The following is a 14230-nucleotide window of genomic DNA, read 5'->3' as shown; positions in this document are numbered from 1 at the left end:
GGTCCTGGGGAATCGAGCCTCGAACCGGTGTCCTTAGGTTTCACAGGCAAGCACTAACTGCTATGCCATCTCTCCAGCCCTTTTTTGTTTTCTTGATGAAAAGCATTCTGACTAGGGTAAAATGGAGTCTTAGTGTAGATTTGATGATTATTTCCACGGTGTCTAATAATGTTGAACATTTTTCATGTATTTATCAGCTGTTTATGCTTATTTAGAAAAATGTCCATGCTGTTCATTTGCTCATTTACTGATTAGATTAGTTGTTCCTATGTTATCTAGTTCTTTATTTTGGACATGAATAGTTGGCAAAGACTTTCTAGTTTTTTTTAGGTTGTTTCTCACTTTGGTAAGTCTTTGCTTTGCTGTATTTTAATGTTAAATGCAATGCCATTTGCCAATTCTATTATTTCCTGACATATTGGAGTCCTCTTAAGAAAGTCATTGCTCATGCCTATAGCTTAAGTTGTTTTGCCTTTGTTTTCCTCCAGGAATTTCAGATTCATGTCTTACATTAATGTCTTTGATTAATTTTGCATCAACTTTTGTACAAAGTGAGAGATAGGAAGCTAGTTTCAAATTTTGCACACGTGGCTATTCAGTTTTCCCAGCAGCATTTGGTATAGAGGCTGTCTCTTCTACAACACATTTTTAGCATCTGTGTGGAGAATCAGATGGCTCCAGATGCTTGGGTTACTTTTTTTTTATTGATCTACATATGATCTTTTTTGTGCCAATATCATCTGTCTTTGTTATTGTGGCTTAATTGAATAAATTGAAATTAGATATTTTGATACTTTCAGCTCTGCTCCATTTGCTTGATGGTTGTATGGGCATTGGGGATCTTTTGTGCTTTCACATTAAGTTTTAGATTTTTTTTCTATTTAAAAATTTTTAAAAAATATTTTATTTTCGTTTATTTATTTATTTGACAGAGAAAGAGGGAGGAAGGAAGAGAGAGAGAGAGAGAGAGAGAGAGAGAGAGAGAGTGAGTGAGAGAGTGAGAGAGAGAGTGAGCATGCCAGGGCCTCCAGCCACTGCAAATGAACTCCAGACACGTGTGCCCCCTTGTGCATCTGGCTAATGTGGGTCCTGGGGAATTGAACCTGTGTCCTTTGGCTCTGAAGGCAAATATCTAAACTGTTAAGCCATCCCTCTGGTCCATTTTCTTTTCTATTTTTGTGAAGAATGTTACTGAGGTTTTGATGGAGATCATATTAAATCTATGAAATCTATAAATATTTTCAGTAATATTGTCCAGTAATATTAACAATGAGCATGTGTCTTTTCATTTTATATTGTCTTCTTTAATATCCCAATTCAATGCTTTACAGCTTTCATTGCAGAGAATTTTCCCACTCTTGGTTCAGTTTATTCTTAGATATTTTATTATTTTTGATGCCACTGTGTATGGGATTGCCTCCTGATTTATTTTTCATTTAATTATTGGCATTATTTTTTTATCTTGATAATTTACTAAATTTTTTTAACCAGGTACAAAAATATTTAAGTGAAATCTTTAGGATCTTCTAAAGATAGAATCATATCATTTGCAAAGATGGATAATTTTATTTCCCTTCCTACTTATCTCTTTTGTTTATTTCCCTTGCCTTATGGCTTTGATTAAAATTTTAAGTGCTATATTAAACAAGAGTAGTAAGAGAGGACATTCTTGTCTTATCCCTGATTTCAGAGTAAATGCTTTTAGTTTTTCACCATTCAGTATGATGTTGGCTATAAGGTTGTCATAGATAGCCTTATTATCTTGAGAGATAGTCAATCTATACAGAGTTTCTTCAGTGCTTTTATTTTAATTTATTTTATTTGTTGTTGTTTTTTCGAGGTAGGGTCTCACTCTAACCCAGGCTGACCTGGAATTAACTCTGTCATGTCAGGGTGGCCTTGAACTCATGGCAATCCTCCTACCTCTGCCTCCTGAGTGCTGGGATTAAAGGCATGCACCACCACGCCCGGCCTTCTTCAGTGCTTTTAATATAAAGGAATACTGAATTTTGTCAAATGCCTTTTCCAGCTGTATTGAAAAGATTATGAATTTTTTTCCTTGATTATATTTCTATGCTATATTTTATTTATTGATTAAAATATACTGAACAATTTTTACATCTCTAGGATGAAATCATGGGGCTATAGTATATGATTTTCTAAAGCCATTTTACTTATTTATTTATTTGAGAGAGAAAGATAAATAGAGTGAGAGAAAGAGAGAGGGAGAGAATGGGTACACTGAAGCCTCCAGCCACTGCAAATGAACTCCAGATGCATGCACCACCTTGTGCATCTGGCTTTATGTGGGTACTGAGAAATCAAACCCAAGTCCTTAGGCTTTGCAGGCAAGCACCTTAACTGCTGAGACATCTCTCCAGCCCATAGTATATGACTTTTCAAAACATGTAATTCAATTTGGTTTTTAAGTATTTTTGTGTTTATGTTCACCAAGGACACTGTTCTATATTTTCTTTCTATTGTAGCATATTTATTTGGTTTGGGAGTCAGAGTAATGCTGCCTTAATGAAATGAGTTGGGAAAAGTTTCATCCCTTGTATTTTATGGCATAGTTTGAGCATTGGTCTTTGTTACTTATGACTAATAAAAGTCAAGTCTGTGTAGTTCTGGGTTTTTCTTTGATGGGTGACAGTTTTAAAAAGTATTGCATCAGGGCTGGAGATATGGCTTAGTGGTTAAGTGCTTGCCTGTGAAGCCTAAGGACCCCGGTTCGAGGCTTGGTTCCCCAGGTCCCACGTTAGCCAGATGCACAAGGGGGTGCACGCGTCTGGAGTTCGTTTGCAGAGGCTGGAAGCCCTGGCGCGCCCATTCTCCCTCTCTCCCTCTATCTGTCTTTCTCTCTGTGTCTGTCGCTCTCAAATAAATAAATAAATAAAACAAATTAAAAAAAAATTTTAAAAAAAGTATTGCATCACTCTTATTCTTTCTATTTAGCTGTATAAAATTTTTATGTCTTCTTGGTTCAATTTTGGCAGTCCATCTGTATCTAGAAAGTCATGCATTTCTCCTAGACTTTTAAATGTATTAGAGGACAAGTTTTCAAAATAAGTTCTGATGATTCTCTAGATTTCTGCAATATCTGTTGTAATATTGCATCTTCAGTCTCTAATTCTGTTAATTTGGGTCTTCTTTTTGTTTGTTTGGTTTAGGGTTTGTAAGTCTTGTTAATCTTGTCAAAGCACCAACTCTTTGTTTTATTGATTCTTTGAAATGTTTCTTCAAACCTATTCCATTAACTTTAAACTGATCATAATTATATCTTTCCTTTTGTTGCTATTGAGTATAACTTGTTTCAATTCTAAGGCCTTGAGATATATTTCTTTAATATATACATATACTTTTTGCCATGATGAAGTTTGTTTAAATCTAGGGATGCAAGGCTGGTTCAACATATGCAAACCCATAGTGTAACACAGTACAGAGACTTATGAACAGAAATAACACTGTTATTCTCAACTAATGCAGAAAGACCTTTGACAAAATTCAACATCAGTTCATGATAAAAGTCCTGAAGAAATTTTCAATGGAAGAAACATAGAGGCTATATATGACAAACCTATAGTCAACATTACTGACCTGGAATTCACTATGTAGTCTCAGGATGGCCTCAAACTCACGGTGATCCTCCTACCTCTGCCTCCTGAGTGCTGAGATTAAAGGTGTGCAAACAAAAAAACAAACAAAAGTGTATTGTAGAAGTTCCATGATTATATATTTGTTGATTTCAAGTTTCATTCCATTATGACCTGAAATATAATTATTTCAGTCTTTTTTTTTTGAGGCAAGCCCAATAGACTGGCCTTTTTGTATGCAAGAGACTGAGAGTGAGAGCAAGAGGGAGAGAGAGAGAGAGAGAGAGAAAGAAAGAATTGGCATGCCAGGGCTTCCAGCCACTATAGTCAAACTCAGATGTGTGCACTATCTTGTGCACATATACAACCTCACGTGCTTGTGTCACCTTGTGTGTCTGGCTTATGGGGGATTTGGAGAGTCAAACATGGGTCCTTAGGCTCTGCAGGTAAGCACATTAACCTCTAAGCCATCTCTTCAGTCCTATTTCAATCTTTTAAAAAGTATTTTTATTATTTGTTTGCAAGAAGTGTCAGAGAGAGAGAAAGACACACAGAGAATAAGTACTCCAGGGCCTCTTTCCACTGCAAACAAACTCGAGATGCATGCACAACTTGTGCATCTGGCTTTATGTGGGTACTGGGGAATTGAACCTAGCCCATCAGGTTTTGCAAGTAAGCACTTTTAACCACTGAGCCATCTTTCTAACCCAAGTATTTAGAGCTTATGCATTTATTAAAACTTACCTTGTGGCCTAAGATGTGATCCATTTTGGAGGACACTGCTGTTATTGGATGGAATATTCTGCAGATACCTATTGATTCCATTTGAAATATAGTGTAAATTAACTCTGATTTTGGAGTATGTGAAAGCTCCGGACATCTACCAATGAAATTTCCATCAAGGACATTATTCTCAGAACTATAAGGAAAAAAAAAAAAATCCAACAACTCACATGGAAATACAAAAGGCCATAAAAGACTTACCTATTGGTATGAGTCAAGTATTAAAATTACTCTTTTTTTTTTTTTTTTTTTTTTTTTTACTATTGCTTTCCTCTTCTAATTTCAAGATTCCTGGTTTGACATTGAGGCATTTTTTTGTTGCTTGTTTGTTTGTTTGAAGTAGGGTCAAATTCTAGTCCAGGCTGACCTGGAACTCACTCTGTAAGTCCCATGCTGGCCTTTAACTCACAGTGCTTCTCCTACTCTGCCTCCTTAATGGGGTTAAAGGCATTTGCCATCATGCCTTGCTGGCATTCAGGTCTTTGATTCCTTTGGAATGGATCTTTGTGCAGGGTGAGACATGCAGCCACTTCCTTTGTCTGTAGGTGGGTCTCCAGTTTTGCCAGCATTATTTCTAGAATAAGCCGTCTTTTTCCAGTGCTGGCTTCCATGATGACTTTGTGGATAACTGGGTGATACATGTGTGTGATTTCTGGATCCTCTATTCCTGTCCCACTGGTGCCCATGCTTGTGTGCCAGTTCTGTGCTTTGTCCCTACCACTCTATAGTATGATTTCAGGTCAGAAACTGCCGTCGGTTTCTGGGTCTTGTTTTTTCTGCTTAGAATTCCTTTGGCTATGCATGGCCTTTTGTGTTTCCATGTGAGTTGTTGGATTTTTTTTTTCTTTCTAGTTCTGAGAAGAATGTCCTTGATGGAAATTGCATTGGTAGATGTCTGTAGCTTTCATATCCTCCAAGCATGAGCTTGATGAGAAAATGAGGAATAATGTTCCATTCAAACTTGTGCTAAAAAATTAAAGTGGTTGAAAGACAATGAAAAGAGAAATAAGATACCAGACTAGGGAGGGGCCTTCCATGCTTCTGGGTAGAAAGTATCAATATTGTGAAAATGGCTATACTCCGCAAAGTAAACATCCATTTCCACTGACATGTGATGGAACACAGGTGTGCTTTGCAGCTTAGATTTGCCACAGAAAGCCTTGTGCGAGTGGGGAGCATCCTTACCACCATCACCCCTGCCTTTGGCCTGGGCGCCCCTTGTTAGTAACACGTGCGCACTTTTGTTTGGCAGTGTTGCTGGGCAACCGGAGTTCTGCCAGCGGTTTCTGCAGTTATCCAACAAACACTAAAGCACAGAGCTTTTCTGGGGAGACCTCGGGGCTGGCGAATTTTAGCTTTCATGAAGACCTAATATTGGATTGCGGTGGGGGGGTGGGGGCGGGGAAGCCGAGGAGCAGGAGGGGAGGGGGCGTGAGGCCAGCAGGGGCCTCTGCCATGAAGAAGATCTTTGGCAACAGGAGTGTGAAGAAGACGCCCTTGGGCTTCTGCGATGGCCAGCAGAGGACTCTCGTGGGCTTTTTCGTTGATCCTCAGAAGCGGCAGCCCAGATACCACCACACATACAAGCCTGTGGGAAAGGTTCACCGAGCTGCCGCTTCGGGCGAGATGGACGTGGCCCAGCTGCAGGTCATGGTCACGCTCGAGGAAGGCCTCGTGAACGACAGAGACTACAAGGGAAGGTAATAGACTCACTGGCGAGGCCCGAGGCGCCACCGAGGGGTCGGGTGGCCCCCGTGCGAGGTGAGCTGCCTGCCCTGGCTGGGCCCAGGGCCTGGGGAAGGGAGCCTAGTGGAGAGGCCCTGGATGTGCCTTTCCCCACCCAGGCTGTGAAGTCATGAACACCAACCATGTCAACTTTGTGTCTTAAAAACAGTATTGTAAGTTCTCCTCCCCACCCTTTGACTTTTACATGCTTTCTGCCACCTCGTGGGTAAGGGTCCCTGAGTCTTGGAGGGTGTGACAGAGATACCTCACCTAGTGCTGAACACTCCACTGTCACTTCTTCTCAGCACTTTGGTGAGTTTTGAGTCACCCTAGTGGTCACCACAATCTGAAAACAAGAAACTTCTCTAATCAAGAGTGAGAGTTGCATTTAATATATGGGTATAAACGTAAGTATTTAGAGGGCAGTTTTGTGTGCATAAAATATATATATACTTATCCAGACAGCAACAGTAGTTTCCCTCCTGGGACTTATGACCTCCTCAGCCATACACTTTAACTGGGTTTTCAGTAGCAGGCATATATTTCCTCCTGTGGAGCAGGTCTCAAGTCTAATCAGAAAGCAGTTAGTCTCCCCCATAACCGATATGCCATCATTGCACCACTTGATACATTTGGCTTGGCTTTCCAGCCTTAAAGTTTTCAAGGTCCACTGCTGGTTAAGACCATGAATGAATCTTCTCTCCAAACAGATAACTTTGTAGATCTTTCCAGTACCATGATAGCTAGTCTACAAGGAGGAGGCATCCAGCTCATCTCCAGCTTGATTTCTCACTAAAGCATGTGGTGTCTTCAGCAGTAGGGTCTTATCATCTAGTTCTGGTGGGCAACTAAGAGGCTTGGCAGTGGCCTGTCACTTGGGGGGGGGGTCTTTAGGGAACCTTCCTGACCAACCAACTGGAGGGTATCTCACCCCTGGCACTGAAATTTTTAGTAACAATCTGTGGCTTTGGGGCACAGCATTATCCACCCCAACAGGGCATTTTTGCCCCAAATCTCTCCCTTAACATATATATTATTTATCTAGTAAAGACATAGGCTTACACATGGCATATTCATAACATCTTAAATTTTGTTTGGCCCCCCTCCCACCTCCTCCTTTGCTCCACCCCTCCCCCAACCTCTCTTACACCATTCCACCCCCAGTGTTCTGCCCCTCTACTTACATATCTCCTATACGCTTCTCTTAAGCTCTCCATCGGCTCCCTCCCTCATGGCCCCTTTCTAGCTTCTTGGCCTCTACTACTGACTTTGACTTTAACTCACATACATATAAATCTCAACATTTGAAGCTACAATTCATATATGAGAGGGAACATGTATCATTTGGCTTTCTGAGCTTGGGTTACCTCAGATGGTATAATCTTTTCCAGATCCATTCATTTTCCCTCTAGTCTCATAATTTGATCCTGATTTCATGGATGAGAAAATTGTTGCATAAAAAGGCTAAGAGATACCTAGTTGGTAACCTAGATTACAGCGGATTAAAGCCTAATGTAATGGGGCTGGGGTGATGGCTCAGCTGTTAAAGGTGCTTTCTTGCAAGTCTGCTAGCTAGCACCCTAGCAAATCAGTACACAATCACGGTGGAAAACACCTTTGTAATTCCAACACACCTTCTGCAATGGAAGGAAGAGTGAGGAGAATCTGGAGCCTACAAGCAGCAGGGGTAGAAGAGACCATGTTTCAAAAGAAGTTGGAAGGACAGAAAGAGCACCCTGAGGTTGTCCTCTGACCTCCATCCACATGTGTGCCATGGCCCATGTGTTCACACACACATACATAAACACACAAACAAATAATGAACAGAGAGAAAACCAAGGTCAGTTAGACCTAAACCCACAGGTTATTCTTTTACCATGCAAGCTACTCTGGGCTACCAGCAAACCACTCTCCCAGTGTGAGGGAGGCCATGCATTCCATTCACAAGTACACACAAAGAATTCAGTCAAATATGCTGCCTTTTCTTTTTCTGGAATAAGAGCTCATAAATATTGTCCTATCTTCAGAAGAAAGTTAAGTAGTTGTTTAGAAGGTAGAGGAATGACCTGATATTTAATGTTAAAATTATGTGACTGAGAACTGGAGAGATGGCTTAGCAGTTAAGGTGTTTGCCTGTAAAATCTGAGGACTCACGTTCAACTCTCCAGGTCCCATGTAAGCCAGATGCACAAGGTGATGCAAGCATGCAAGGTAACACATGTACACTAGGTGGCACATGTGTCTGGCATTCGATTGCAGTGGATGGAGGCCCTGGCCCACCAATTCTCTCTTTCTCCCTTGCTCTTGTTCTCTCTCATAAAAACCATTACAAAAAAACATTACATGACTGTGAATCTTGGGCTAGAGCTCTATAATTGAATGAACCCCTCTCATTTCCACAGGACTCCTCTCCATTTTGCCTGTGCTTATGGCTGTGATTCAGCAGTGGCTTTCCTAGTGGAGAGAAACTGTGAGATTGATGCCTGTGACAACAACAATATCACGCCTCTCATGAAGGTTAGATTGCAGCTATTGATTTAAGTGTGAGATGGTTTTGCCTCAAATGCTAATGACAGAAAGAAATTTACCCCGTTTACATGTAACTTCTTGGTGAACTGTGGAATGTTTACCCTGAATTCTTTGAATTGACCTTCTATCTCCTGGTATAATGTTCACAGGCTGTGCAGTGCTATAAAAGGAAGTGTGCGAGGATTCTGTTAGATCACCAAGCTGATACCAACATTAAGGACAACTGTGGCAACACAGCTTTACACTTTGCTATATATAATAGTGATGCACAAATGACTGAACTTCTGCTTCAACACAATGCTGACATTGAACAGAAAACCCAGGTATAGTTCACCCAACTTCTCAAAATATATGGAGTACATATGACTTAGCAGTGGTGGAGGTATGGTAAAAATTTTCAGGTTTAGAAACTCAAGCATTTCCTGAATAAAAATATATGAAGTCAAATATTGACTCTGAAAGAAGTGTTGAAGTACAGATTTCCTCCATTTGTGACAAGTGTTTATGAAAGCATTGAATTTCTTACAGGTAAACTCTCCTCTCCTCTTTTCTCTTCTCTTGCTCAGTGACAGGATCTCATATATCTCAGGCTGGCCTCAGATTTGATGTTGCCAAAGATAACCTTGAATTCCTGATCCTTCTGCTGCCACCTGCCAGGTATTGGGATGACAGGTGTAAACAACCATGTCCAGATTTCTGTGGTGCCAAGGATGGAACCCAAGGTTTTGTACATGCCAGATAAGCACACTACCAACTGAGGTAAAACCACAGTCCCTAAAGCTCTTCTGTTCTATATGCTTTTTCACTATTTTTTAAAAAAAGATTTTATTTTTTATTTATTAGAGAGAGAATGAAAGAGAGAGAGAGAGAAAGAGAGAGAGAGGAAGAGAGAGAGAGAGAATGGGCATGCCAGGGCTTCTAGCCACTGCAAATGAACTCCAGATGCATGTGCCACCATGTGCATCTGGCTTACATGGGACCTGGAGAATTGAATCTGGGTTCTTAGACTTCACAGGCAGGTGCCTTAACTGCTAAGTCATCTCTCCAGCCCCTCTTTTCACTTTTCCCCCCTAAATTTTGTGCATGGCAGGCAAGCACACTACCAAGTTACAATTACCACCCCTAAAATTGTTCTTTTCTATGTACTTTTCCACCGTTTTTTCTAAATTTTGTGCAGAACACAAGTGGGAAAAGATTTCCTTGACAATGAGTGTATCTTAAAACTCAAATATAACAGAAGCTTTTATGTGAAATCCAAATCTTAATGCTGTTGATAAGTTATCCAAGTAATGTAAGGCTGAAAAAGGAAATATATAAAGGGAAATTGATCAGAAATATGCAGGTTCATTATGAAATTAAGCAATTAAGGGCATATACCAAGAGGACATTTAAAAAATAAGTGAGTTGGGCAGGGGAGATGGCTCCACAGTTAAAGGCACTTGCTTGCAAAGCCTATTAGCCCAGGTTTGACTCCCTAGTGCCCATATAATGCCAGATGCACAGTGTGGTGCAGTTTTGGAGTTCATAAGAGGCCCTGGACCACCCATACTCTCTCCATCTCTCAAATAAATAAATGAATGAATGAATGAATAAATAAATAAATAAATAAATAAAATATTTAAAAAACAACATAAAATTTAAAAACATGAGTTAATAAGTGTTGATAGAGTGCTTCTCAGATTTGAAGGTAGCAACTCAAATTTGAGAAAGTTATTTAGTTACAAACATGCCTACAGATAAATTGTAGAAGGACTTTGAGGAAATCAGGTTGGCAGTGACTAAATGGTGACTATGTGGAAAACCAGAGGAAGTATGAAATAATTCTATGGTATATTTTCTGGAAGGAATAGACACTCAAAGCCTAAACTCTTCTCTCAAACCTACACTCTGGGAGGAGGGTGATGTGCAATTTGTATTTTTGTGCATTGAAATCAAGTTGCATTCTGAGGTCTTGTTTCCTGTTCTGGCCCTGATTAGGGAAATCAGAGTTTTCAGTGTTGACCTGATTCCTTCTTCCTTTTAGTGAAATAACGAAATGATGAAGAGAATTAGTGAGGCGGGTAAGAGATGAGACTGAAGTTATTTGTGTGTATTTCTCTAGTTCTCAACTATAACTGTGCAGAATTCCATTCATTTAACAATTCATGGGCATGAATTTTTAAAAAGTATCTCCTTGAGATTCTGAAACAACTCCTAGATTAAGAAATCAGTGAATTGGGCTGGAGAGATGGCTTAGCGGTTAAGCGCTTGCCTGTGAAGCCTAAGGACCCCGGTTCGAGGCTCGGTTCCCCAGGTCCCACGTTAGCCAGATGCACAAGGGGGCACACGCGTCTGAAGTTCGTTTGCAGAGGCTGGAAGCCCTGGCATGCCCATTCTCTCTCTCTCCCTCTATCTGTCTTTCTCTCTGTGTCTGTCGCTCTCAAATAAATAAATAAAATTAAAAAAAAAATCAGTGAATTGATTATGATAGTGATGGTGGTAGTGGTTGATAAATCTCCAGATTGCACAACCCTAAGACACCTTTAAAAGAGCTAGAGTTTAATTAGGTTCCATTTCCTTCCAGTGTGTCTTTTCCAACATCAGCCTAATTTGTCTCCTTTTCTTGCTCTCTTTTTAGGAAAATAAAAGTATTATCATTGATTGCCAGCTTACAGAATAAACCTCTTTCCTTCTAGCAATCTATAATTCACTATTCTTAGAAAGTCTTTGAAAATTTAATTATTGTCATTCTCCATCGTGCCTCCTGATTATTCAGGTCAAGTGATCCAGAAATGACACTTATAAGCACAGCTGTATCCATTAGAAAAGTAGTAAATTATGACTCTGTTTGTCAGTTGAAGCTGTGTTGCAGGAATCTCAGTGTGTACCTATTAAGTTCATAAAGCCTAGGTATCATAAGCATGGCAGCTGTAAACACCAAAAACCACAAAATGTTTAACAACAGTGATGAAAATCATCTTAATAACTTAGCATCAGTAGTTCTATGCAAGGAGAAATTCACCTCATCAACACTCTGGGAGAACTTAACAATTAGGGTACAAATCAACAAGTGCTTACAAAATTCCAAGTGTTATGAGCTTTAAAATTACATTGTGAGGGAATGATGGTTTCTGTAAAATATAAGTAAAAGAATTTCACATGCAAATACTTGCATTGTACTGACACATTGAAACACACAGCCAGAACAAAGATGAAAACACAGGGGTTACGAACTCAATGTGTCCCATGGCTATAGTTTGTTTCCCAGGCCTTCAAGCTGCTGGTAAAAAATTAGGCCCATTCTCCCTGGAGCCCTTTGTGCTCCTTGGTGCCCATGCACAGTGTCAGTGTTGTCTGAGGCCCAAGCAAATCTCAGCTTAAATTCTTGATCCACATATGAAAATGGAACCAATCCATCCAAAAACATATTGAAGTCCTGTTTAAAGCTACTGAGGTAAAGATCTAGCTAGTATAGGTTTGAAGTCAATGTTGGTGGGACTGGGGTTCATGGGACAGTCTTAGGCAAGGGAAGAACATAGAGAGGAGGAGCAGAGCCTCTGAAAATGCAGTGGTGTGAGAAGCAAGACCCTTGACTGTCTATCACATGTTTCTGTTCACAGGGTATAGCAGACAGCTTCAGGTTCACTGAGATGAACTTTCAGTCCAGGCACAGTTATGGAGGAAGGGATATTTATTGAAGCTTGCAGATCCAGGGGAAGTTCCATAATGGCAGAAGAAACTGGCTTGCCTTCACAGGACCAAGCATAGAGAGAGAGGAAGCACCAGCCCCAAAGCCAAAACTCACAGCACACTTTAGGAACTCCTGCTAGGCACACTTTGCATATATTTAGATTGAAACCTGAAACCCACCACCACACCTTAAGATCCACCCAGTGACACTGTCTCCAGTTAGGTGGCTGCAGATGCAAACTATAAACAAATAAAAAAACTGAATATATTGGGGGCCATCTATTCAAACCACCACATTCTGCTCCTGGCCCCCAATAGACTTATAACCATCACACATTGTAAATTGTACTCAGTTTAATTTCAAAAGTTCCCACATTCTTGACCAATTTAAGACATTAAGACCTGCAAAATCAAACAAGTTAAACACTTCTAACATATAAAGGCACAGAGAAAACATTTTCAACTGGTATAATGCATAGCAAGGAGAGATTAAAACAATGCAAACTCAACCACCATCAAACAAACATCAAACTTCTGCAGTTCAAGTTCAATATAACCAGAGACTGACAGCCTCTAGATTTTCCAATCCTGCCCCTCCAGCTAGGCAGAGTAGCCAGGCCAACAATGTGTTCTATGGTACCCCTTGCATAGTCCTGGTTTATCCAAAACATCTTCAGGTCTTCATGCAAACCATGGTCCATCTTCCAAATGCTCTTTCAGCCTATCAGGGCATCATGCCCTGCCTTATGCCACATCTCAGCAGCAGCTTCTGGAACCTTGTGTAATTCACAACCACTCCATGCATTTTTCATGCTTCCGAAACCAATACCAGGTGTGCAGGACACAGCCATATTCTTAATTCACAGATGAAATGAATCATAACCTTGAAAAGCAGGTTCCTTCTCCAGTCAAATCTTTCCAAAAGAGTCTGCATTTCTATGAGACTCCTTCCCCAGGCATCCTTTCCATTGTTTTAATGTAAAGCAGTTGGACCATCTTCCTTAAGATTGCTAATGTGTTTGACAATAGCAGGTTCAGTAACCTAAAACCAGTCTCTGTGCCAGTAAATTTAACTTGCTTAAAGTTTTCCAGCTTAAAAATCTTGAATCTCTCAGTCCAATATCTCTAGCCAAGCACATCAGTCTGTAACAAATGTAACCTTGATCAAACTCTCTGGGCCTGGGCAGCAGGATGCAGCCAGCCCTTATGCCAGTAGCCCAGTTCCAATAAAGTCCTCTTTAGTCTTTCCTTCACCCTAGAAAGCTCATAAGCCAAGCCTTGAAGTTCCATATTGTCTGCACTTAGCATTCTCAAAGTCCCATCAGAATAGTCCATAAAACTTGGCTTACCACTCCAGAAGACATCTTCAGTTGTAAGCACCAAGTCCATGCCCATTCCTTCAAAACAAAAGGTTCCAAAAGATCAACATCCACATGGTCACATTCACCTCACCCACTCCTGGTACCAAGTTATGTAGCAGACAGCTTCAGGTTCACTGAGATGAACTTTCAGACCAGACACAGTTATGAAAGACAGGGTATTTATTGAAGCTTACAGGGGAAGTTCCATAATGTCAGAAGAAACTGGCCTTCCTTCACAGGATTCAGTTGAGAATTATATAATTTTTGAATTGTACATTGATTTTGTTGTTTTGCAGGAGGGTCTCACACCACTTTTACTGGCCCTCAGAGAGAACAGCACAAAGGTGGCAGCACTTTTAATAAATACAGGAGCAAATATTAAAGCAGCAGACGAGTATGAAAGGTAATCATGTAAGTTGCTTTTAAACTTAGTAGCATTTTGGCGTGGTGATAGTCCAGTGAGAAATAGTTAATAGGAAGCAGGGGATTAATTTATAGAGATATAGTGAGAGTATCAACATTAACCATCATGAGTTTTATCTATTATATGAGAAAAGAAGTTACTGGATG

At 40.2% G+C, this 14230-nt stretch overlaps 1 protein-coding gene across 1 annotated transcript in view; it reads left to right on the top strand.

The window, feature by feature from the left end:
• Positions 1–5831: 5831 nt before the first annotated feature.
• The window catches only part of LOC101614807 (putative ankyrin repeat domain-containing protein 19), a 33160-nt gene continuing 24761 nt past the window's right edge, over positions 5832–14230 (top strand). The window contains exons 1-4 of the mRNA XM_045159522.1: positions 5832–6076; positions 8504–8618; positions 8780–8953; positions 13957–14063. Coding sequence (XP_045015457.1) covers positions 5832–6076; positions 8504–8618; positions 8780–8953; positions 13957–14063 — 641 coding nt within the window. The remainder of the gene's footprint in view (positions 6077–8503; positions 8619–8779; positions 8954–13956; positions 14064–14230) is intronic.

Source organism: Jaculus jaculus, chromosome 9 (genome assembly GCF_020740685.1).
Source record: "Jaculus jaculus isolate mJacJac1 chromosome 9, mJacJac1.mat.Y.cur, whole genome shotgun sequence".
In the NCBI taxonomy this organism is placed as follows: domain Eukaryota; kingdom Metazoa; phylum Chordata; class Mammalia; order Rodentia; family Dipodidae; genus Jaculus; species Jaculus jaculus.
The sequence above is the reverse complement of the archived record's forward strand: the minus strand, read 5'-3'. Positions and strand labels throughout refer to the sequence as shown.